Here is a 22,909-nt window from a genome sequence, read left to right on the forward strand (position 1 = left end):
TAGAGAGCGTGGGAAAAAAGAGGGTCAGAAAGAGGATTAGGGGCACATGGGGACATTTGATTTAGGTCTAACCAAAAGTGATTTCTTTATTCTGAGTAATAAATCAGAATTCTGACTTTAATCTCAGATTTCTGAAAAAAATGATATTGTTTTCAAAACATTTTCATAAAAGATATTAAAAAAAAAGTCAGATTTCTGAAATAATCAGAAATTAAAATCAGGATACATTTTTTTCGAGGTCTGACCGAAAGGCTTTTTTTACTCACTTTAATTTCAGATTTCTGAGATTTTCCGAATTCTTTTTGACAACAGGGCTCATTTTCTCAAAACACTTAACACAATTCTCAAAACCACACACCCAAAGTGCACAAACTACATCAACACTTACCAAAACCTAACTTTTGCGCCAAATGGCACACTTATGGCGCATTTTCCATTACAGCGCGGAGCTCGCTTTAAGCGTGCTGTTTTTGGCTGCGTTTCCACTTGGCGTAGTTTCAGCTAGCGGGTACTATTTCATAGTTTTTCTGGCCCCATAAAATCGAGGTTCTTTCCGGGCCAACAACCAGGCTGAGTCGGGCTGAGTATGCTAAACTAGAGAGAAAATCGCTGGCAAGGGGGCTACAACTACAACAAAATTAACATATTTGACCGTGATTTAATTGTAATACACGTTTCAAAATGATGCCGAAGTAACAACATACTGATACCGGTTAGTAAAGACCATGAATTAATGCTTTGACAAGTCTGCAGACAGACGGCAGGCGAAAACCCCTTTTAAAATGCGTGTTTTCTAAATGGAGCTTGGCTAAGCTAACGTTATATATGCTCCGACCGTCCACACTCACAACAACGGGCTATACAGACATAAATAAACCAGCGACTGTATTCGCCATGACACAGGCAGTCTGTGGTTTGTACTTGTTTAACTTTTGTCTAGTTTCTGAACAGATATGAAGAGCTGTGAGCTCTGAGTGCTAAGAGCTAACGGCTGTGTTGTTTTTCTGGGGCTCTCATTGAAGATGACGTCACGGCTCCGCCTACACTGCGTTACTATAGTAACTACCCCAGTTCCTGAACTGTAATGGAAGCGCAGCATTAAAGTGAGCCGGGCCTAATAAGGCCTAACCAAACCGAGCGAGGCTGAGCGAGGCCTGCAGTGGAAACGCGCCATAAATGTAATGTTTTTTAGCGTTACCTGGTGATTTCAAAGAAAGCTCTCTGGGAAATGTTGACTTACTGTTCGACATGAAGCTAGAAGCTACAGTACACAGTTGATCCGGAGTCCTGTCAGTTAAAGTGTTTCATAGTTAGCTTAGCTAAGCATCAACCTAGCACTGAAATATATGGATGTTATGTGACATTATTTCTGAAAAAAAGTCAACTGAAATGGTGGCATAGTTGCCACTGCTTTACGTGTCAACAGCATGTTTGAATGTATTTGCAGCAGTAAATGTGGCTGTTTGGCCACTGACGTTGCCATAACAACACCTGAATTTAAATGTGCAACCTCTTTTTGTGACAGATTTTTGCAAGAAATTATAATTCTTCTGAATGATATTCCTATTGACAGCTAGTTTCTATGTGAACATTATGAGATGGACAGCCAGAGAGAATAATTGAAAAACATTGAAATACTATATGACAAGAATACAGTTTAAGTGATTTGTAAAATACCCATAAAGAAAAATCTGTTTACAGTTCTGTTTCATATGGGTGTTGGGAGATGTATCCATAGATCTCTTAATTTTGCTCTCAAAGTGCACCAGATTGATGCTTTTAACTTCAATATTTAAAAAAAAATCTTCCCGGGGGACCATCCCCCCAGACCCCCCTAGAGGGTGTTAGGTCCACGGTGTTTACATGCTTATCTATACAATATGTGTGCTTATGCTATGCTAACATCATAAGATAAAAGTCGGTTCCGTGTTGTGTGTAGTGAGAATGCGCTAGAGTGAGGGGGGCCCCCAAGCCAAAGCTCGCTTAGGGCCCCCAAAAGTCTAGGGCCGGCCCTGACTATGGTGCTACAACGTGTAGAAAATTCTTCTTTGATCGAGTTAAACTTTAGAGAGCGTGGGAAAAAAGAGGGTCAGAAAGAGGATTAGGGGCAAATGGGGACATTTGATTTAGGTCTGACCAAAAGTGATTTCTTTATTCTGAGTAATAAATCAGAATTCTGACTTTAATCTCAGATTTCTGAAAAAAATGATATTGTTTTCAAAACATTTTCATAAAAGATATTAAAAAAAAGTCAGATTTCTGAAATAATCAGAAATTAAAATCAGGATACATTTTTTTTCGAGGTCTGACCGAAAGGCTTTTTTTACTCACTTTAATTTCAGATTTCTGAGATTTTCCGAATTTTTTTTGACAACAGGGCTCATTTTCTCAAAACACTTAACACAATTCTCAAAACCACACACCCAAAGTGCACAAACTACATCAACACTTACCAAAACCTAACTTTTGCGCCAAATGGCACACTTATGGCGCATTTTCCATTAGAGCGCGGAGCTCGCTTTAAGCGTGCTGTTTTTGGCTGCGTTTCCACTTGGCGTAGTTTCAGCTAGCGGGTACTATTTCACAGTTTTTCTGGCCCCATAAAATCGAGGTTCTTTCCGGGCCAACAACCAGGCTGAGTCGGGCTGAGTATGCTAAACTAGAGAGAAAATCGCTGGCAAGGGGGCTACAACTACAACAAAATTAACATATTTGACCGTGATTTAATTGTAATACACGTTTCAAAATGATGCCGAAGTAACAACATACTGATACCGGTTAGTAAAAACCATGAATTAATGCTTTGACAAGTCTGCAGACAGACGGCAGAGAAACACCTTTTAAAATGCGTGTTTTCTAAATGGAGCTTGGCTAAGCTAACGTTATATATGCTCCGACCGTCCACACTCACAACAACGGCCTATACAGACATAAATAAACCAGCGACTGTATTCGCCATGACACAGGCAGTCTGTGGTTTGTACTGGTTTAACTTTTGTCTAGTTTCTGAACAGATATGAGGAGCTGTGAGCTCTGAGTGCTAACAGCTAACGGCTGATGTTGGTTTTCTGTGGTTCTCATTGAAGAGGACGTCACGGCTCCGCCTACACTGCGTTACTATAGTTACTGCCCCAGCTACTAAACTGTAATGGGAATGCAGCATAAAGTGAGCCTGGCCTAACGAGGCCTAGCCATACTACCCTGTAGTGGAAATGCGCCATTATAGCACAAGACACTTTGTCCAACTACACATGTGGTGCTTTATCTCAAGCACACTCATCTTGTTCCTCGATGTAGACAATTCTTCATGTAAAGATTGTTCAAGTCTAGAAAATAGACTTGAACAAAACAAAAATATGCTGTTATACTTTTATTTTTCTCCAAAAACAATTGGTGCAACATTCATGCAGAACAGTTGTGTAAACAACAATTATGCCTCAAACACAGTAAATGTCTTTTAAACAAAGAACAGAGGCGAGAAAAGTGTTTGTTTGTAGCCTTTATTTAACCAGGTGAAAATCCCATTGAGATTGTTACGTTCCCTACTGGGCTAGGGGAACCAAAGGGAAGTAACAAAATATAAAATCACCGGGCGAGAGAAAAAGGAGAGAAAACGGATCTCTGAAGCCACAAATTGAGGTTTTAATGGACAAAAAGAAAATGGGCTCACCAGCCAACTTGTAAAGTAAACTAAGGTACCAAAGTATACAGGAACACAACTCTTAACAATTCACAAATATACAGGTCTCACACAGAGACAGAGACAGATAGTGATGGCAGTTTGACACTGAAGCTTCGAACGGAGCTTCAACCCTGGACTTCCTATTCCATAGAAGCAGTGCTTCGAAGCTTGCTTCAAATCACGTGACATATGACCATGGGCGTCGCCTGGGGTAGGCATCCGGGGCTTTAGCCCCGGATGTTTTTTCTTTAGCCCCGGACAAATTCTCCCTCAATAATATAATACATTAACCTACTTTACCTATAGGACGGACGGCAAAAATGTAATTTCCCATGTTCGGTGAATGCAACACAGAGGCAAGACGACGCCACCAGACCAATCAGAGAGTTGCATGGAAATAAACGTGTTTTATTGGCTGACAGGTACGTACCTCTCCTCTGTGACAATGTTTACACTTTAAACTGTCAGCCCCGGACGCGGAGATTCTGAAGATGGACATTAGAAGTTTTTTTAATAAAAAAGACGGCAATTCTCAAGTGGTGGCTCACACAACAACCCCAGAGCCACCACCTGAGCCAGGTGAACAAGGTATGTACCTGTCAGTAAACTTACAAGTTATGCGAACATGTAAGCAAAGCATAAAATACAGCTACGTTGACGTTACTTTGAATCGCGCGGGTAAACTAAACCGTTAGCAAGTAGCTATAGCTAGCCAGATTAAATAAACACTTTGTCATACAATCTAAATGTTGTGTTTTTTAGCGTTACCTGGTGATTTCAAAGAAAGCTCTCTGGGAAATGTTGACTTACTGTCTGTGTTCGACATGAAGCTATAAGCTACTTTACAGTAGTACAGTTGATCCTGATTCCTGAGTCCTGTCAGTTAAAGTGGTTCATAGTTAGCTTAGCTAAGCATCAATGTAGCACTGAAATATATGGATGTGAATTACTCAAACTACATTTGTATAGGAATGATTCTGTCCTATTGGCAGATAACTACTCTTAGTGATATCTACAAGAGGTTTCCAATGTAAATTTAACTATTTTCAATTGGTTAGTATTACATTTTGTGACAGTGTGGTGACACTCATTTTAATGAAGACACATTTGTGTATCTTGAAATTCATTTATTTGACAGAGCTGGAAACTGATACATACTTGTTTGTGTTTACCTACACAGTCATCACAGATGAGCCAAACAGAGTAGAGGATGAAGAAATGAGAACAGGAGAAAGGGACACACAAGAAGGAGATACAACAGACAAGAACAACAATGAACAGGAACACCAGAACAGACAAGAGTCAATGGGTAACTGGGGAACTGATTTAGGGACTGCAGATACAGGGCCAAGGCAAGTGAGACATCACTGCTTTCCATCCGGCATGTTTGGCCAGCAAAAAAGATCATTTCAACCAAGTTGGTTTGATACTTTTAAATGGCTTGAATATTCTACAACTGCCAATGCAGCATTCTGCTTTAGTTGTAGAATATATGGCAAACCAAAGCAGTCAAGGGATCAAAGGGACACCCTCACCACCTCAGGATACACAAACTGGAAGCGTTCATTGGATTCTTTTCGAGAACATGAAAAGTCAAACGTACACAAGGCCTCAATTATTCTCTGGAAGAGCTTTAAAGCCACCCAGGTCCACAGGGACATCACACAGCAGCTACATACTGCAAATGTCAGTGAGATTCAGGAACGTAGGGAGTATCTGAAACGCATAGCAGCAGTGACAGCCTTTCTTGGGAAGCAAGGGATTGCTTTCAGAGGGCACAACGAAGCAGCAGAGAGTGATAACAAGGGTAATTTTATGGAATTCATGAAGCTTCTTGAAAACTTTGATCCTTTTCTGCAAACCTATAAGCCACCTTCATGTGTGACCTACCTCTCACCCTCATCACAGAATGAGATGATTGAAAGCACCGCCAACGTTATAATGGCAAGGATAATATCTGAGATCAAAGAGGCAAAAATGTACTCGGTAATGGTGGATGAAGCAAGAGATAATCACACAGAGCAGCTTGCATTGTGTGTGCGATATGTAAGTCCACAAGGCTCAGTGAAAGAAAGGTTCCTTGGACTTTCTCAGCTTGCAGCATTTGATGCTAAAACCATCACTGACACAATAGAGCAGCTACTTGACAAACATGGAATAGGACATCTTAAATGTGTTGCCCAGAGTTATGATGGTGCTGCTGTTATGAGTGGAAAAGTGAGAGGTGTACAAGCTCGGTTTAGAGAGAAGCATCCAGAAGCACTTTATGTTCACTGCTATGCCCATGAACTCAATCTTGTCCTTTGCGCCACTTGCAAAGCCATCCCAGAGGCACGTGACTTCTTTGATCTCCTGGAGTGTCTCTACTCTTTCTTCTCCACATCTCTTGTCCACCATCAGAGATTGGAAACATTTCAGAAACAGCTAGAGGTAGGGAACAAACAACTTGTTCAGCTGTCACACACTCGCTGGGCATGTCAAATTGAGTCGGTGAATGCAATCCTAAAAAACCTCCCTGCTTTGATCCAGACTTTAGGGAGCCTTCCAGCTCAAAGGGACTGGAAAGCAAGCTTTGCAAATTCAGTACCATATACATGCTTGTCCTGTTCCAGACACTGCTCTCAACCACTCAGGGCCTGCACAAATACCTGCAGAAAGAAACAATTGACTTGGTGCAGGCAGTAAATTACAAAACAGCAGTTGAGAACACACTGAAAAGTTACCGAAGTGACGAGAAAGCACATGAGGTCTATGACAAGACCAAGGCCCTGTGCAATGATCTTGATATTCCCGAAACTGTGACACAGAGGAAGAAGCGAAGAAACATGGAAGACTTTGTAGTTGAGGCAACATGTGGAGCAATGTCAGACCTGACAACAGGAGATGACTTGAGAGGGAGAATCTTCTTTCCAGTTCTCGACAGAATGCTGGAGGAGCTTCAAAACAGGTTTTCTGGAGTTGGGGAAAAAATATTAATCGGCATACAGGCATGTCACCCTGCTTCTGAGAATTTCCTGAATGAAGAGGCACTCAAAAATCTTGCACAACATTACAGCATCCACTTACAAACTGAAGAGGTTGTTGTTGCAAGACAATACCTTGCCAGGATAGAGAAAGACATGCCAAGTATCCAAAGTGTATTTTCCCTTTTGGATGAGGATATGTTCCCCTCTCTTAAGGCCATCTTCCAAGCTGCTTTGACAATCCCAGTCACCAGCTGCAGTTGTGAAAGGTCCTTCAGTGCCCTGCGAAGGCTACACACTTGGCTGAGAAGTACAATGGGCCAGGTGAGGCTTAGTCATTTGGCCATCATTTCCATTGAGAAGGAGGTCTTGGCTAATGTGGCCCATGGAGAGGTCATCGACCAATTTGCGAATGTCAAACCAAGGCGATTCAGCCTAACACTTCCACCTACAAAACAATAAAGAGTCTGAAGACAGCGAGTGATGATGGGGAGAAAAACGAAGCAAATGAAAGGTAATGTGATGAAGGAAGCAAGTGATGAGGGGAAACGGCAAGTGAGGAAGGAAGCAGAAAGTGATGAAGGAAGCAAGTGATGACGGAAGAAAGTGATGAGGGGAAACGGCAAGTGAGGAAGGAAGCAGAAAGTGATGAAGGAAGCAAGTGATGACAGAAGCAAGTGATGAGGGGAAACGGCAAGTGAGGAAGGAAGCAGAAAGTGATGAAGGAAGCAAGTGATGACAGAAGCAAGTGATGAGGGGAAACGGCAAGTGAGGAAGGAAGCAGAAAGTGATGAAGGAAGCAAGTGATGACGGAAGCAAGTGATGAGGGGAAACGGCAAGTGAGGAAGGAAGCAGAAAGTGATGACGGAAGCAAGTGATGAGGGGAAACGGCAAGTGAGGAAGGAAGCAGAAAGTGATGACGGAAGCAAGTGATGAGGGGAAACGGCAAGTGAGGAAGGAAGCAGAAAGTGATGAAGGAAGCAAGTGATGAGGGGAAACGGCAAGTGAGGAAGGAAGCAGAAAGTGACTTGAAAATCAAGTGTTTTTAAATATTAAACCCCTTTCTGATTCTGATTCTTTGATTTTTTTTTTACATATGGGTGTTGAGAAATGTATCCATAGATCTCTTAATGTTGCTCTCAAAGTGCATCAGATTGATGCTTTTAACTTCAATATTTAAAAAAAATCTTCCTGGGGGAGTTTCCCCCAAAATAGTACTTTACCTCTGCTTATGTAACTCCGGTGTATTGTCCCCTCGGCAACAGATCACTCACAGTTGGTGATTACTTTCCAGCATTTCAATTGACAGCATATAAAAAGGACATGTGAGCTTCATTGCTTAAGAGATCCTCACATGCTATCTCTTTTAAAAAAGAAGTGTCCAGTCAACAACAAAATATCAGTGATCGTATCGTGATAGTATATTTTTCATAAGCGATGTGAAACATTAAACTTAAAAAAACTCTGTGAGGGCCTAAGATATTCTACAAAATAATATTTAAAAACATTTTAGTTATATTTTTCATTACTTTTACCAAAATAACTTGATTTAATTGTATTTAAAATAACATTTCCAAAGAAATAAATCCTTCGAATCTGCCTGTTCAGTTTCTGTTGGAATGTGAAGGGTTAAATGAAAGAAGCTCCTCTCTGTGAGTGTGAAGACAGGAGCTGTTGGACGTCCAGCTAGAATTCACAGAGGGCCAGCTATAGTAACTAAAATGAGAGAGTAATGTCAAATGACAGTACAATTGACCAATCATATCTTCCTTCTAAATGGGTGGGTGTTATTATCGCGGACTTTATGACATAATAACTCGAGGGAAGGGGGTGGGGGTCATAGGGCCTAGGTATAAGTGCACGGCTCGCCACTGCAAATAGCCAATCACACAAAAAACATGTTGCTGTGACTGTGAGCATTAAGCAATTAAAATTAAACTAAACAAACACAACAGTACGTTATTGTCCTTATAAAATAAAAACATACATTTTGTCCACCGATATAATACAGGCACCTTACCCTCAAGAGATCCTCACGTGCTATGAGAATCTCCCACAATCTATTGCCATAACAAAGCTAATGCAGGCATAGATTTGTGACACTAGATGGCGCAATTGTGTATGTGCGTGTGGGGAGTCTTGCAGTAGAAAATTTGACTGTAGTGCCGCCACTGTGGGCTAAGCCCCGAATGTTTCCAGGTCCAGGCAACGCCCCTGCATATGACGTCCGAAGCAGCAACTGCTTCAAATCACGTGACATGTGACGTCCGAAGCAGCAACTGCTTCATTTCCTGAATGAATCACTTGACTGGTTCACGGTCCATTCACGCGATTCAATGCACTGCCTCGTCTCGATTCTGACAGGTGACAGGTTGAAACAGTTTCAAATTTGAGTGCTTCAACACTTTATGACCGCTCTAAACAATGCACAATGTGTGGGTTGTTGTCGTAGTTTGCGTTGTTGCTGTTGAGTTGTTGTTGGTATTGCATTTGAATTGTAGTATCATTATAGAGCAAGCCAGGAAGTAAGATAGGTCGTTCTGGCTCGGGAAACACTTCGAAATGTGGAGAAGTTGTGAACAAAAAGACAATTATCAGTAATATAAAAACAGTTAAATATTTCAAGCAATAGATAGCCCAGTTGGTACAGCCGGCGGCCCGAATGCGGCGATGTCCTCCGCGCAGCTGGTTCAAATCCCGGAATGGACGTATTTTAATCATTGCTTTTCAACTTTAATAACTGATAAAAGGCCCTCTCCACCCAAAAACATGTCTAGCACTCTCTAGTCTCTTCTCAATAACCCAATACACACAATTATCAATCTTTAATTGCAAATAGAACATGATATTCAGTCTTAGTGTGTGTGTGTGCATCGAATATTTTTCAAGGCAATGATACGTTAAACCCACTGCAGCCTTGCACTTCGCCAGGAGAGGTCGCTGTAACTCAAGCTTCGAGAAATGAACCTATTTCTGACACAATTGTCCAAGTGGTTCGACGCTTCATTCAAAGCTTCATTTTGCCATCACTAGAGACAGAGACATGCAGCCAGAGGAGAAGGAGAGAGAGACCACTGCAGCCTTCCTCAGGTCCTTTATGGAGGCCCTAATTGGCTAGCACCTGGGGGAGAGGCTGCACCTGGAGACAATCAGGGAGAGAGAGAGAGAGACACACAAAAGCACACACACACAAGCACCAACTGCGGCACGTAACAGAGATCAACGATCTCTTTTTCAAGGGAGAACTGCAGCACATTGGTTACACATAAAAACAACAGAAAACAAAAAGGACATCAATACAACATAATTACAGGGTTATACATTAGCAACCTATTCACAATGACAGATATCTAATAACATTTAATCTATCCGACATTTAAAATTATGCAAGGGAACCAAAATGCTCAGTTTCAATTTTGTTTGCATATATATAGTGCTCCAAGCTAGAGGAGCAGCACACATAAAAGCTTTAGTACCTAAAACAGTCCTAGCACTTGGCACATGTAATAAAAACACATCCTGGGATCTCAGGCAATAGCTACTTGCCACTCTCTGTGAGATCAAAGAGCATATATAAGTTGGTAGTTTACCCAACATGGCTTTATAAAAAACATGTACCAATGACTGAGCCTCCGTACAGTTAGTGAAGGCAGACCTGCCTAGTGCTTACATCCGAGTCAACAATAAAGCACTTCCGTGTTTATGTTCATTTGGCACGTGCATGTGTTGATTGGTTCATGTGTGTAGCATTTTTAATGGCAGTGTTTTGAAAATGGCAAACCGCTGAAAATGTCAGATTTCTGTGTGCAGTGTTTTGCAAAAAGGGCCAAGTTGAATTGCAAATTGGGTGCACAGCTGAAAATGTGTTTAGTGTTTTGAGCTGAGGTTTTGCTCTTTGAGTGTGAGTTTAAATGATTATGCTTTGTGTGAGACTGTTTTAGGCTGCACAAATCCAGCACTGCTGAGTTTCTGTTGGGACGGGTGGCGCAGTGGTCTGTGCATCTGATCATCAGATCAAGGGGGGGGAACTCCAGTTCGAAACCCGCTCCTGCCGCCACTGCGTCAGGCTGTTGTGTCCTTGGGCAAGACACTTCACCTGGATTTGCTCCTGTGGGTATTATCCACAGTACATGTATGATACTAATGTGTACTTGTAAAAGCGCCTCGATGACTTCAAGGCGTGAAGATGGACGGTGTGGCGCAGTGCGCTGTGCAATGATCATCAGATCAAGGGGTGAAACCCGCCGCTGCTGCGTCTGTAAAGCCGTTGTGTCCTTGGGCAAGACACTTCACCTGAACTTGCTCCTGTGGGTATTGTCCACAGTACATGACCATTGCATGTATGATACGTGTAATGTGTATTTGTAAAGCGCTTTGAGCATCTGGAAAAGCGCTATAATAAATGTAAGGAATTATTATTATTGTCGGTGGACATTGTGTAACGCTTCTGCTCTGCTGTGTTCACCTTTACCTTGGATCTGCTGGATCCGCCAGAAACACTTCCCTAAAGGGGCGTGGCCAGCAGCAGCTCATTAGCATTTAACTACAGACACAGAACTTTTGGAAAAGGGCTGAAACAGAGGGGTTTATGACATGCTTTAATTCATGATCTGTTTGGTATTTTTAGCAAAAGACTTTAGAGACAGATTTTGTATATATATGAGTCTATAATATATTGATGAAACACAGTATAATACGTGACTGTTAAGAGAAAAGTTTAAAAACAAATATTCTGACTTAAATCTCAGAATATAAAAAAGAAAATCACTTTTGGTCAGATGTAAAAAAAAAAATCACGTGTGGTCCTAATCCCCTTCCGTAGAGGATAACAAACAACTATATGTATTTAAAATTCAACTCAACTTAGTGCAGCTTCACTGGAGAGGATAGATCATTCATTTTACGATTTAAAAAACAAAAGAATGAGATTTTCACTTGTGTCCTCTTAGCTCTTTTATTAACAAAAAAAAAAAAAAAACCATTTTTTACAGACATGTAAATGTGGCACTCATCTCACATCTTGAAAATAGAAACACAATTTATGACAAACTCAACATGTTAGCTTTTCTTTTAATGTGTTTTCTTTCCTTCTTCAAACTTTCATTTATGCATTCAACACATTGAGACTTAGTCAAAAATAAAATACAGTTTGAATAAAATATCTACAATGAAAGAAGCTCTGGTGCTTTCTCTCTGAAGACTTGTGCTTTACAAGAGAACCAACAACATACAAATATATCAATATTCAACAAATATTTAGAGCAAAGTTTACATTTCCATGCAGAGAAATATGAGTAGAGGTTAACAGAAACCCTCCTGAACAGTGACAGCCTCCATGGCTAAACAGACACAGGAAGGAGCGCCGCCTAAAGAAACTCCAACATCTACAGAACAACTCATGAGAAGATGTTAAAGCACGTCCCATAATGTTTGATTGACAGCTGATCTCTGTGCAGTGATGAACAATCAGCTCTCAGCAACAATGATGGACACAATGAGTTTAAGAAGTAGAAGAGTTCCTCAAATGACTTCAGGCTATTTCAGTTTACAAAACTCAGCTGAGGGTCCATAATCACAGCCAAGCATAACTCCAGCATGTAGCGGCTGAGTGAATGTGGTCTGGACTCTGTGGAGGAGAGTCATGGTTTCAGAGATGCTGTAGAAGGACAGAATACCTGCTCTGTGATCCAGGTACACTCCTACTCTGGAGGACAGAGGACCTGAGACGGAAGTGTGGATACTGTTGTGACGAAATGAATAACTGTGTTGGAAACAATCTAAGGACCAAGATTTGTCATTGTTTCCAAATAAACTTTCATTCTCTGCTCTGCTGATATTCTTGTATGTCACTGCTACATAAACTCTTCTCCCTCTCCGCTCCACCTCCCAGTAACAACATCCAGTCAGACTCTCTGTACTCAGGACCTGACGATATTTGGTGAATCTGTCTGGATGATTAGAATAAGGCTGTGGTTGTCTCAAGTATGTTGCTTTTCTGCCCCCCTCAGATATTAACAGATGTGTGTTTGCTGTGTTTGGATCCAGTTTGATCTCCTGTGAATATTCTAAGAACCCAGCTCTGGTGGTGGACTCTGCTGCTGACAGTAAAACCTCCACTTCAGGCGGTGAGACGTTTGTCCATTCCTCTCTCAGGACGTCCTGTAGTTTGTCTCTGACTGCTGACAGGGCCGCCGTCACATCCTCAAAGTAGCTCAGAGGACGGATGTTGATGCTGGAGGAGTGTGTAGCTTCACTGAGGGCTGGCAGTGAGGGGTAGCTGTGCAGAAACTGGTTGTGATCCTCTGTGTGAGACAGCAGCTTCAGCTCAGCGTCTCTCCTCTTCAGCTCAGCCATCTCCTGCTCCAGCTTCTCCTGAAGCTCTCTGACTCGACTCACTTCTCTCTTCTGCTGGGATCTGACCTGCTGCTTCACATCAGAGCTTCTTTTCTCCATGAGACGGATCAGCTCAGTGAACGTCTTCTCACTGTCCTCCACTGCTTTATCAGCAGAGCCATTGACGGCCTCCACCTCCTGCTGAAGCAGCTTCACCTCCTTCTCTCCGTCCTGGATTCTCTGCTGGATGTTTAGTCGACTCCCCTCCAGCTCTCTCTGCCTCTCAGTCCTTTCCGCTGCAGCTGACACCGTGTCGTGGCCTTTGTGTTCGTCCACAGAGCAGAGATAACAGATACTCTGCTGATCAGTGCGGCAGAACATCTTCATCACCTCGTCGTGACGAGAGCAGATGTTCTCCTGGAGCTTCTTGGAGGGCTCCACCAGCTTGTGTTTCTTTAATGGAGCTACGTCATAATGAGGCTGGAGGTGTTTGTCACAATAAGAGGCCAGACACACGAGGCAGGACTTACAGGCTCTCAGTTTTCTCCCAGTGCAGACATCACAGGCCACATCTCCAGCTCCAGCATAGCAGAGATCAGCAGGAGCAGCTTGGAGTCCAGTCTTCTTCAGCTCCTCCACTAAAGCTGCTAACATGGTGTTTTTCAGCAGGACAGGCCTCGGTGTGAAGCTCTGCTTACACTGAGGGCAGCTGTGGATCTTCTTCTCATCCTCTCCATCCCAGAAGCCTTTAATACACTTCATGCAGTAGCTATGTCCACAGGGAGTCGCCACCGGATCCTTCAGTAGATCCAGACAGATCGAACAAGAGAAGGTTTCCCGGTCCAGCTGAACTCCTTTCTGCGCCATTTCTCCTCTCAGTGGCAGCGAGTGTCTGAGTTTCACTTCCTGAAACCTGAAACTATGTGAGCTGTGATCTGAACAGCATGTGTGTGTGCAGTGAATTTGGCCTATCAGCTCTTGTACTTTACCCACGTGTTGGTTACACCCATCCTCCTCAGTGTGGATCTGAAGGGGAGGAGCCAGGAAATACAGAGTGGAGCTGGCTGTGTCTGAGAGCAGGAAGAAGAGGGAGGGCTCATCAAACTCTGACTCATTCCAGGAGAAGGAGCAGCTCTGACACTCTGAACTGTTTCCTCCTTTACAAACGGAGCCTCGACTACAACCTGCTCTACATTTGAAAACAGTCTTCAGCTGTAAAATATTTGTTTTAAATTCAGGCTTTTGTAGCACACAGCTCCTCACTCATGGTAGCAGTGGTGTAAGAAGTACTCAGATATTCTACTAAAGCAAAAGTAGAAATACTACAGGGTAAAAATACTGTGTAACAAGTAAAAGTACAAAAGCATTTATATCAAAATATACTCAGCAACACTCCTTATGCATAATGGCCCTTTTCAGAATCACATAGAGTTAATGTAATGATTATTGATGTGTTTATCACAGTTAGTAAATGTAGAGCTAATTTTAATAACTTGATGTCCTGCTGCTGGATATCTTAACCTAGAAATATCTGTCAAAGTGTATTTAATAATTTATATTTTTGAATGATCTACTAATCTATATCTAACTAGTAACTAAAAGCTGCTATTAAAAAGTACAATATTGTCTTCTAAAATGTAGTGCAGTAGACGTATAAAAATAGTTAAAGTACTAAAAGTAAAAGAACTTACTGTGCCCAATGTCCCATTTTAGAATCTTATATATTGAATTACTCGATTCTTTCATCTTGTTTACGTTAATGTGTTCATCACAGCTGTTAAAAGTGGAGCAACTTTTACTTCATATACTGCTGCTAGATATCTTAACCTCTAATTATATATCACTGTTTATTCATATTTCCCACAGTTAAATGCAGATAAATGTGTATCTTTTATATAATGTTAATTTCTGGATTTTGTTTTTGATATTCTCTCTCATTAGTCAAATAAACCTACCATTACAATTATAGACTGTTAATGTATTTGTAAGTGGGCAAACTAACAAAATCTGCAAGGGATCAAATACTTATTTCTTCCACTGTAACAATATATACCACTTTATAAGCTATCAAGCTATCAAATATGTTTTGTGGCTCCAGAGAAAATAATTGGTGGAAAAGAGGGCAAAATGGACGGACATCCTGGGGCAAAGCAGAAGCAGAGAAGGGGGACTCGGGCGGACGGCCCGGGGGCAAAGCAGAGATCATGGTGCGAACAGGGTATATGCAGGAATCCTGAAGTCAAATGTAATACCTTTTAAGTCCTTTTTTAAGACCCTTTCCATACATTTTAAGACCTCATCGCAACTTCGAGTTCCAACCGGTTACATTGGCGACACACTTTACCTCACATTTACTATATTGATTTTAAGATAGCACAACTAAACAGAGTGCAGACAGACTACTGAAGCCTCCTCTCCAACTTCAACCTCTCTGTGAAGGTCAGGTTTAATGCAGTATGCTGCTTTGTTGCTTCTGTACTCTGTGCTCTTTCATTCCAGTAAAACTCCTCAGAAACCATTAGAAACCAGTATTTGACCAATAAACAAAACCATTGACAAAACTTTGAACTATGAAATATATTAAACTTTGGTGAGCTTCTTCGGGGTAATGTCATATAGGAACTCCCTCACAAATACCCAGGGGTTAAATTGGGCTGGGGCTGTCCGGGGCTAAGCCCGGCACATAGGACGATGCTCTGACGTCATCACCCTCACACATTTGTCATATGTTTACAAAAAACGATATATATGTTAAGACTTTTCTCGTTCTTAATATAAACTATATTTAGGGTCGATATGTGTTGACCTTACTTTAAAATAGCAGATCTCTGTGACCGGATATAGTTTGGCTTAGACCCCGGCCCCACGAGGACGCATACAGTAAAACGCGTACGCAAACGCAAAAAAAGTCTTCCGTTCACACGCATTCGATTCATTAACGTGTCCGTTCACACTAGACCGCTGGAAATGCTGGAAACGCTGTAGTACATATGCTAGGCCTGTAAGTGGCGCTGCTGCCGCCACAAAATACACCAAAAGCAGCAAAGAAGACCCCGGAGTATGGTTGTCATGGTTGCCCTTCTGTTTATTCTCCGCGGTGGACGGCGTGTTCTCCTGCTGTATATCTCTCAGGTAGTCCACCAGCAGATAACCCCCCCCCCCCACCCCACAGAGCGGAGCAAGGCAACGAAACTTAAAATAAGAAGCAGCATTTTATGGCACGCTATGCATGGGGCCACCTTGCATAGAAACATGTTGTTTCAGTAAATTAAAGGGTGTTTCATGTTGTCGTTGCTGTGGACCTTCTTAATACCTTGGAAAATGCCGTTTAATACTTTTTAATAGCCTTAATTTTCGTTAAATTAATTTATTAACTTTTAATACTTTTTAAGACCCCGCGGACACCCTAGGGAAACTCGGGCGGACGGCCTGGGGGCAAGGCCGAGTTCGAGGAGGGGTTCTCGGGCGGACGGCCCGGGGGCAAGGCAGAGTTCGAGGAGGGGTCTCGGACGGACGGCCCGGGGAAAGGCAGAGTTCATAAAGGGTCGAGGGCCACAGCGGGCGAACTCAGGGGGCCGAGCATGAGGGCGAGGACCGCGGCCGGGAAAGTCAGGGGGCCGGGCTCGAGGGCGAAGACCACGGCCGGGAAAGTCAGGGGGCGGGCTCGAGGGCGAAGACCGCAGCTGGGGAACTCAGGGGGCCGGGCACAAGGATGGGCAGGAGCTGGTGGAACCCCTGGCGGGTCAGACGTAGACGAGACCCTGGACGGAACCTGGGCTGGTGTCAGTGGAACCCACGACGGAGCAAGGGCTGGTGTCGATGGGACCCGAAACAGGACAGGACACGGTGTTGGCAGGACCCCGGCAGAAGAGTCATCGGCGGGACCCCCAATGGGACAGAACATGGAGTCGGCAGGACCCCCGGCAGAAGAGTAGTCGGCGGGGCCTCCAACAGCACAGGACACAGGGTTGGCAAGACCCCCGGCAGAAGAGTAGTCGGCGGGGCCTCCAACGGGACAGGACATGGAGTTGGCAGGACCCCCAGCAGAAGAATAGTCGGCGGGGCCTCCAACGGCACAGGACATAGGGTTGGCAGGACCCCCGGCAGAAGAGTAGTCGGCGGGGCCTCCAACGGGACAGGACATGGAGTTGGCAGGACCCCCAGCAGAAGAATAGTCGGCGGGGCCTCCAACGGCACAGGACATAGGGTTGGCAGGACCCCCGGAAGAAGAGTAGTCGGCGGAGCCTCCAACGGCACAGGACATAGGGTTGGCAGGACCCCCGGCAGAAGAGTAGTCGGCGGGGCCTCCAACAGCACAGGACATAGGGTTGGCAGGACCCCTGGCAGAAGAGTAGTCGACGGGGCTTCCAACGGCACAGGACATGGAGTTGGCAGGACCCCAGCGGAACCTCCAACGGCACTTGAGTAGGGACTTGAGTAGGGACTGGAGAAGGGACTGGAGTAGGGACTGGAGAGGGGGCTCGAGAGGGGGCTCGAGAGGGGACTGGAGAAGAGACTCGAGAGGGGACTCGAGAAGAGACTCGAAAGGGGACTCGAGAAGTGACTTGAAAGGGGACTCGAGAGGGGACTCGAGAGGTGACTCGAGAGATGACTTGAGAGGGAACTCGAGAGGAGACTTGAGAGGGGACTTGAGTAGGGACTCGAGAGGAGACTCGAGAGGGGACTCGAGAGGGAACTGGAGAGGTGACTTGAGACGGTCGGTACGCCGACAGGACACGGGGAGCTGGCGTCAGCCGGTACACCGACAGGACTCTGGGAGCTGGTGTCGGCCGGAGAGCCAGTACTAGAGCCGAAACCATGGCTGCTGGGGCCGGTTCTGGAGCCGGAACCATGGCTGTTGGGCACGGAACAGAAGCCTGGACTCTGGCTGTGTAAGCCAGGTAATGGAGCACGGAAGTATGGTTATGTGGGCCGGTACTGGTGCACAGATCCATGGCCTTGTGGGCCGGTTCTGGAGCCGGAACCATGGCTGCTGGGGCCACGGCTGGAATCCTGGCCTTGCGTCTCCTAGAGACCTTTTGGAGGCTCCGTGGACCTCCTAAGGCAAGGCGGGATCCCAAGAAGGGGTTTGAGGCTTGAGGCTGGCACTCAGGGCTACTTGTAAAAACCTTAAGCCACTCGGGCAACAAGCTCCAGAGCCAGGGTTTGTTGGCCACCTCCATGCGTGCCTCCTTCAGGGCAGCCTCCTTGGCCGCTCTTGAAGATACCCTCATCCAAAATATACATATATATCAGTGGATCCAACTCTTGAGGGGAAAAACTGCTGGGTCCATACTGGTCTGTTCGTACTGTCAGGTTTGGGGGAAATGGGACCCAAGTGCAGTTTAAAAAAGGACTAAAAAAGGTAAGGTAATAAAAAGTGAGCTTTATTATCAAGAGCCGAAGGCATGAAAAAACAAGAAACTAATCAACAGAAACAAAACCGGGGAGCACGACAGACAGGAACAAATGTACAGACGGGAACAGGCAGGTAGTGATGGCAGTTTGACACTGAAGCTTCGAACGGAGCTTCAACCCTGGACTTCCTATTCCATAGAAGCAGTGCTTCGAAGCTTGCTTCAAATCACGTGACATATGACGTCCGAAGCAGCAACTGCTTCAAATCACGTGACATGTGACGTCCGAAGCAGCAACTGCTTCATTTCCTGAATTAATCACTTGACTGGTTCACGGTCCATTCACGCGATTCAATGCACTGCCTCGTCTCGATTCTGACAGGTGACAGGTTTAAACAGTTTCAAATTTGAGCACTTCAACACTTTATAACCGCTCTAAACAATGTGCAATGTGTGGGTTGTTGTCGTAGTTTGCGTTGTTGCTGTTGAGTTGTTGTTGTTATTGCATTTGAATTGAATCATTATAGAGCAAGCCAGGAAGAAAAATAGGTCGTTCTGGCTCGTGAAACACTTCGAAATGTGGAGAAGTTGTGAACAAAAAGAAAATGAGTAATATAAAAACACTTCTATTGTCTAAGGCAGTGCTTCTCAAAGTGTGGTCCGCGGACCACTGGTGGTCCGTGAGCGCCCCCTAGTGGTCCGTGAGTATATTGGTACAATTTCACATTTTAAATAAATTAAAGTTTTACGCACTCTCGTGGGAATATCTCCGCAATGGAGCGAGCTTAAGTTTCGATGCTATGATATAGCCCAGCGCAACACCTTCATCACACATGTTGCCACTTGTTTGTACCATTTTCATGCGATTTGTAATCTGTTCTAGAAAAACGATGTGATTTTGGATATTTGTGGAGTGAGGTAGTCCGCGAGTGTTTTTTTATTGGTTAAGTGGTCCTTGGTATGAAAAAGTTTGAGAAACACTGATCTAAGGAATAGATAGCCCAGTGGATAGAGCCGGCGGCCAGGATGCAGCGATGTCCTCCGCGCAGCAGGTTCAAAGCCTGGAATAGTTCAACTTTGAATCTTTGCTTTTCAACTTTAATACTTTAATAACTGATAAAAGGCCCTCTCCGCCCAAAAAAAATTCCAGCACTCTGTAGTCTCTTCGCAATAACCCAATACACACAATTATCAATCTTTAATTGCAAATAGAACATGATATTCAGTCTTAGTGCGTGTGTGCATCGAATATTTTTCAAGGCAAAGATACGTTAAACCCACTGCAGCCTTGCACTTCGCCAGGAGAGGTCGCTGTAACTGAAGCTTCGAGAAATGAAGCTATTTCCGACACAATTGTCCAAGTGGTTCGACGCTTCTTTCAAAGCTTCATTTTGCCATCACTACAGGCAGGAGACACGGACAAGCATAGGTGACAGGGACATGAAATGACGACAAACAGACAAGGAGCACAGGGGAAGACAAGACTAAATACACAGCAGGGTAATCACAGGACAAGACACAGCTGGCAGGGGAGGCAGAAACACAAGGGCAACAGGTGAACACAATGAGGTACAATGAGACACAGGAGGGAAACTAACGACAGGAAGTCAAACACAGGGAGTAGGATCAGACAAGACACAAGGAGGAAAACATTTCAAAACAAAAGGTGGAAAATGAAAACAAAAATCCAAAACCATGACAGGGTCACAATTAATTTTCTCTAAATGTTTTTCTGTCAGGATAGGAGGCTACTTTATCTCATTGCCTCTTACAAAAAACTGTAATTATTCTAAATTGCGAGCACCACAACAGGTGCATTCAACTTATAACCATACGCAGCTAAAGGCGCATCATAATCATAACATGTATACTACTGTATATCTAAAGGTTTAGTTTTGTCACTTCCATCTGTTTCTCTTCAACTGTAGATTACCTTTTGTTTTTACATAAAAAAAGGTGAACGTTTTCTAATGAAAAGGGACACAATTAAGTAGACTCAAAGAGTGTGTACACAGACTGTATCCAATTAGTGTGAAAACGTCCTAAATATACTTAATGTTGTGACTTTTCCTGTATGAACCCACTATATACTCAACATGTTAGGTACAAATAATTTACGGTTAAACAGAAAAGGTTAAAATCCCCTGTTACCTGTAACAAAACTAAAGCTCAGAAACATTGTTAAACAGAGGATTGGCATTCATATCACCTGACACCATATCTGTCTGCATGCCATATCCCACATTAACCACAGAGTGGCAGCGTTGCCTCTTAACCCATTTATATATTCCACACTTTATGTATGTCCTCCTGGGACCCGAGGAAAAAAAGTGTTTTCCAATTTCCTTTTTTGTGTGAGTTCCTACCTATTTAGGGTTAAAAAAACATCTTGCAATTTAGACTTTTTTAATTTAATTTAATTTTTTTAAAGTTACAGTATGTCCACTGTAGAGGACGTCGGGACCATTTTAGTTTGAAAAGACAGCCAGAATTAACAGATAGACCAGGGGTGCCCAACCAGTCGATCGCGATCGACCGCGAGATGTGTCTAAAAATAGAACAACAATATGCTGTTTTATCGTTAATGTCCTATACATAGACTGTATATATAAATGGACGTAGGGTCCGTGACGTCACCCATAGGATTCTGCAGAGTTGCCGTGAAGCCCTTAGTAGGCGGAGTCGGCCACTAACGGCTCGACAGTGACGCCAGAGTTCAACTCCCGCCTTTTCCAGCCTGCTCCAAATAAGGGCAAAGAGGCGGAGCCGAGGCAGGACCTGCTGCCACCGAGCTGGAAGTTCCAGAGCTAGCTGAAGCTACCAAGCTAAGCTAACATGCTCCCCATCTGCACGCTGCCGTCGCATTTTACGTTTCTAAGGTAAGCGGACATGAAACTATTCAGCAAAACTATAAATAATAATCTAAGTTATTGAGCTTTTAGCATAATACTTCAGAATCTTAAAACCCCTTAACGTTTGTATGCAATTGTCAGTGGCGTTTTTATATGTACAAAAGTGGTGGGGCACAAAAAACTTAGATGTCTATATATAAGCTTCTGCAGTGAGGTTCATGGCTGGTGAGGCTCTGACTCTTCAGGTTTACAAATATTATATTTTGACCTAAATCAAAATATCATATTATTTTCAAAAGCTTTTTTTGTCTGATGCTTCAATTAATTTTAAACAGACAGTTCAACAAAAGGATACCCAAAAAATGTAATTGTATCATTTAAATATTGAATTGTTCTCTCTTAGTAAGATCCCATTTTCAATCAAATTGCAGTCTTACCTTGACATGAAGATGAAGTCCATTTGCCTATCCTTCTGGACAAAAATCTCTATTACTTTTTTGTAAAAGTCCTCCTTATGTTCTTGTAGTTTCAAAAGTCTATCATAAATCTGATCTAATCAATAGATTTATGATTCGAAAATTATAAAAGTAGGGTAGACATGTGGATATTATCCGGCTGAACAAAACGTGCATTTATCTAACAGGTTTGTTTCCCACAGATCTTATTTTGAGCTATTTTCTAAAATCCTATGGAGAAATATCATTGCTTTTTTGTGGAGGGAAGCCATGCGCAGTTTATTTCCGGGTTTTAGGACGCCTCACTGCAGCTCTCTCTCCTCCTCTTCACACACCACACTTTTCGCGGCACACGTACTTACAGCCAATCAGCTCTGAATTATGTGAGATGACGTATGGTGGGGATGGCAGCACTATGCCCCTATGGTCATTATTTTTTTGCCACACACATTAAATAGGACAATACTCTGAGCATGCGCAGTGTAGTTTTTACAGTCACCATTGACTTAAACAGGGAGAGGGAGGGGCAGGATCGGGTTTTGTCCCACATGGCTCTAAACAGCTCAATAGGCACACACTGTAGACACTAATTAGAAGAACACAGACTAAAACAGCAATGTACAGACGAATCAGATGAATAAACATGATCTTAAAATATATTTTATATATTTTTTAATTAATTTTTTGCATTTTTTTGTAATCATTACTTTTAATACTTTCTGCTGACACTAGGTGGGGCTGTGCCCCTAATGACCAGTCGCCACTGGCAATTGTGCTAAATTCAACACTGGAATCAAGCAAATATTAATATGTTTGCATGACACTAGTTATTTATATTTTGATATCACTTAACTATACGTTTAATACATTTAAGTCAAGCTAAGGTACATGTGATGGTAGCTAGTTAGTGCTCTTACCTGTGAGGCCTCCTCCAAACAGCATAATAACCAGACTATCATTAAAACTAAGTACCAGTTATAGATCCTTGACTTTAGACAAACAATTCAAAAGACAAAATGTATTTAAAGACCAATCTTTATTTGAATGTGCCTCTTAACCTGAGATATTAGTTATACAGTAATAGTATTGACAATCTAACAAAACTGAGCAACTCAACAGTCAACTTTATGTTTCTTATTGTCTAAAGCATATTATTTTCATTTTCCCAATCTCATATTCAGTGTGGACGGATTGAGACAGTCTCGTGTCCAGAGAGCTGCAGAGACTTCAGGGAGAAACCTCCGTGTGATGGACGTCCTGTCTGTTG

At 43.1% G+C, this 22,909-nt stretch overlaps 1 protein-coding gene across 1 annotated transcript; it reads right to left on the reverse strand.

The window, feature by feature from the left end:
* Positions 1–11,695: 11,695 nt before the first annotated feature.
* LOC117558725 (tripartite motif-containing protein 16-like) lies at positions 11,696–13,895 on the reverse strand. Its single transcript, XM_034235084.1, has 2 exons — positions 12,073–13,895; positions 11,696–12,040 (listed from the first exon to the last, which is right to left on the reverse strand). Exon 1 carries the CDS (start codon positions 13,843–13,845, stop codon positions 12,181–12,183), a length of 1,665 nt encoding a protein of 554 aa, XP_034090975.1. The 5' UTR covers positions 13,846–13,895; the 3' UTR covers positions 11,696–12,040; positions 12,073–12,180.
* Between the last annotated feature and the right edge of the window lie 9,014 nt (positions 13,896–22,909).

This window comes from Gymnodraco acuticeps, unplaced genomic scaffold (genome assembly GCF_902827175.1).
Source record: "Gymnodraco acuticeps unplaced genomic scaffold, fGymAcu1.1, whole genome shotgun sequence".
Lineage (NCBI taxonomy): Eukaryota > Metazoa > Chordata > Actinopteri > Perciformes > Bathydraconidae > Gymnodraco > Gymnodraco acuticeps.

Coding starts and splice junctions, on each gene's coding strand:
- LOC117558725 (XM_034235084.1), bottom strand. CDS start 13,845: ATGGCGCAGAAAGGAGTTCAGCTGGACCGGGAAACCTTCTCTTGTTCG.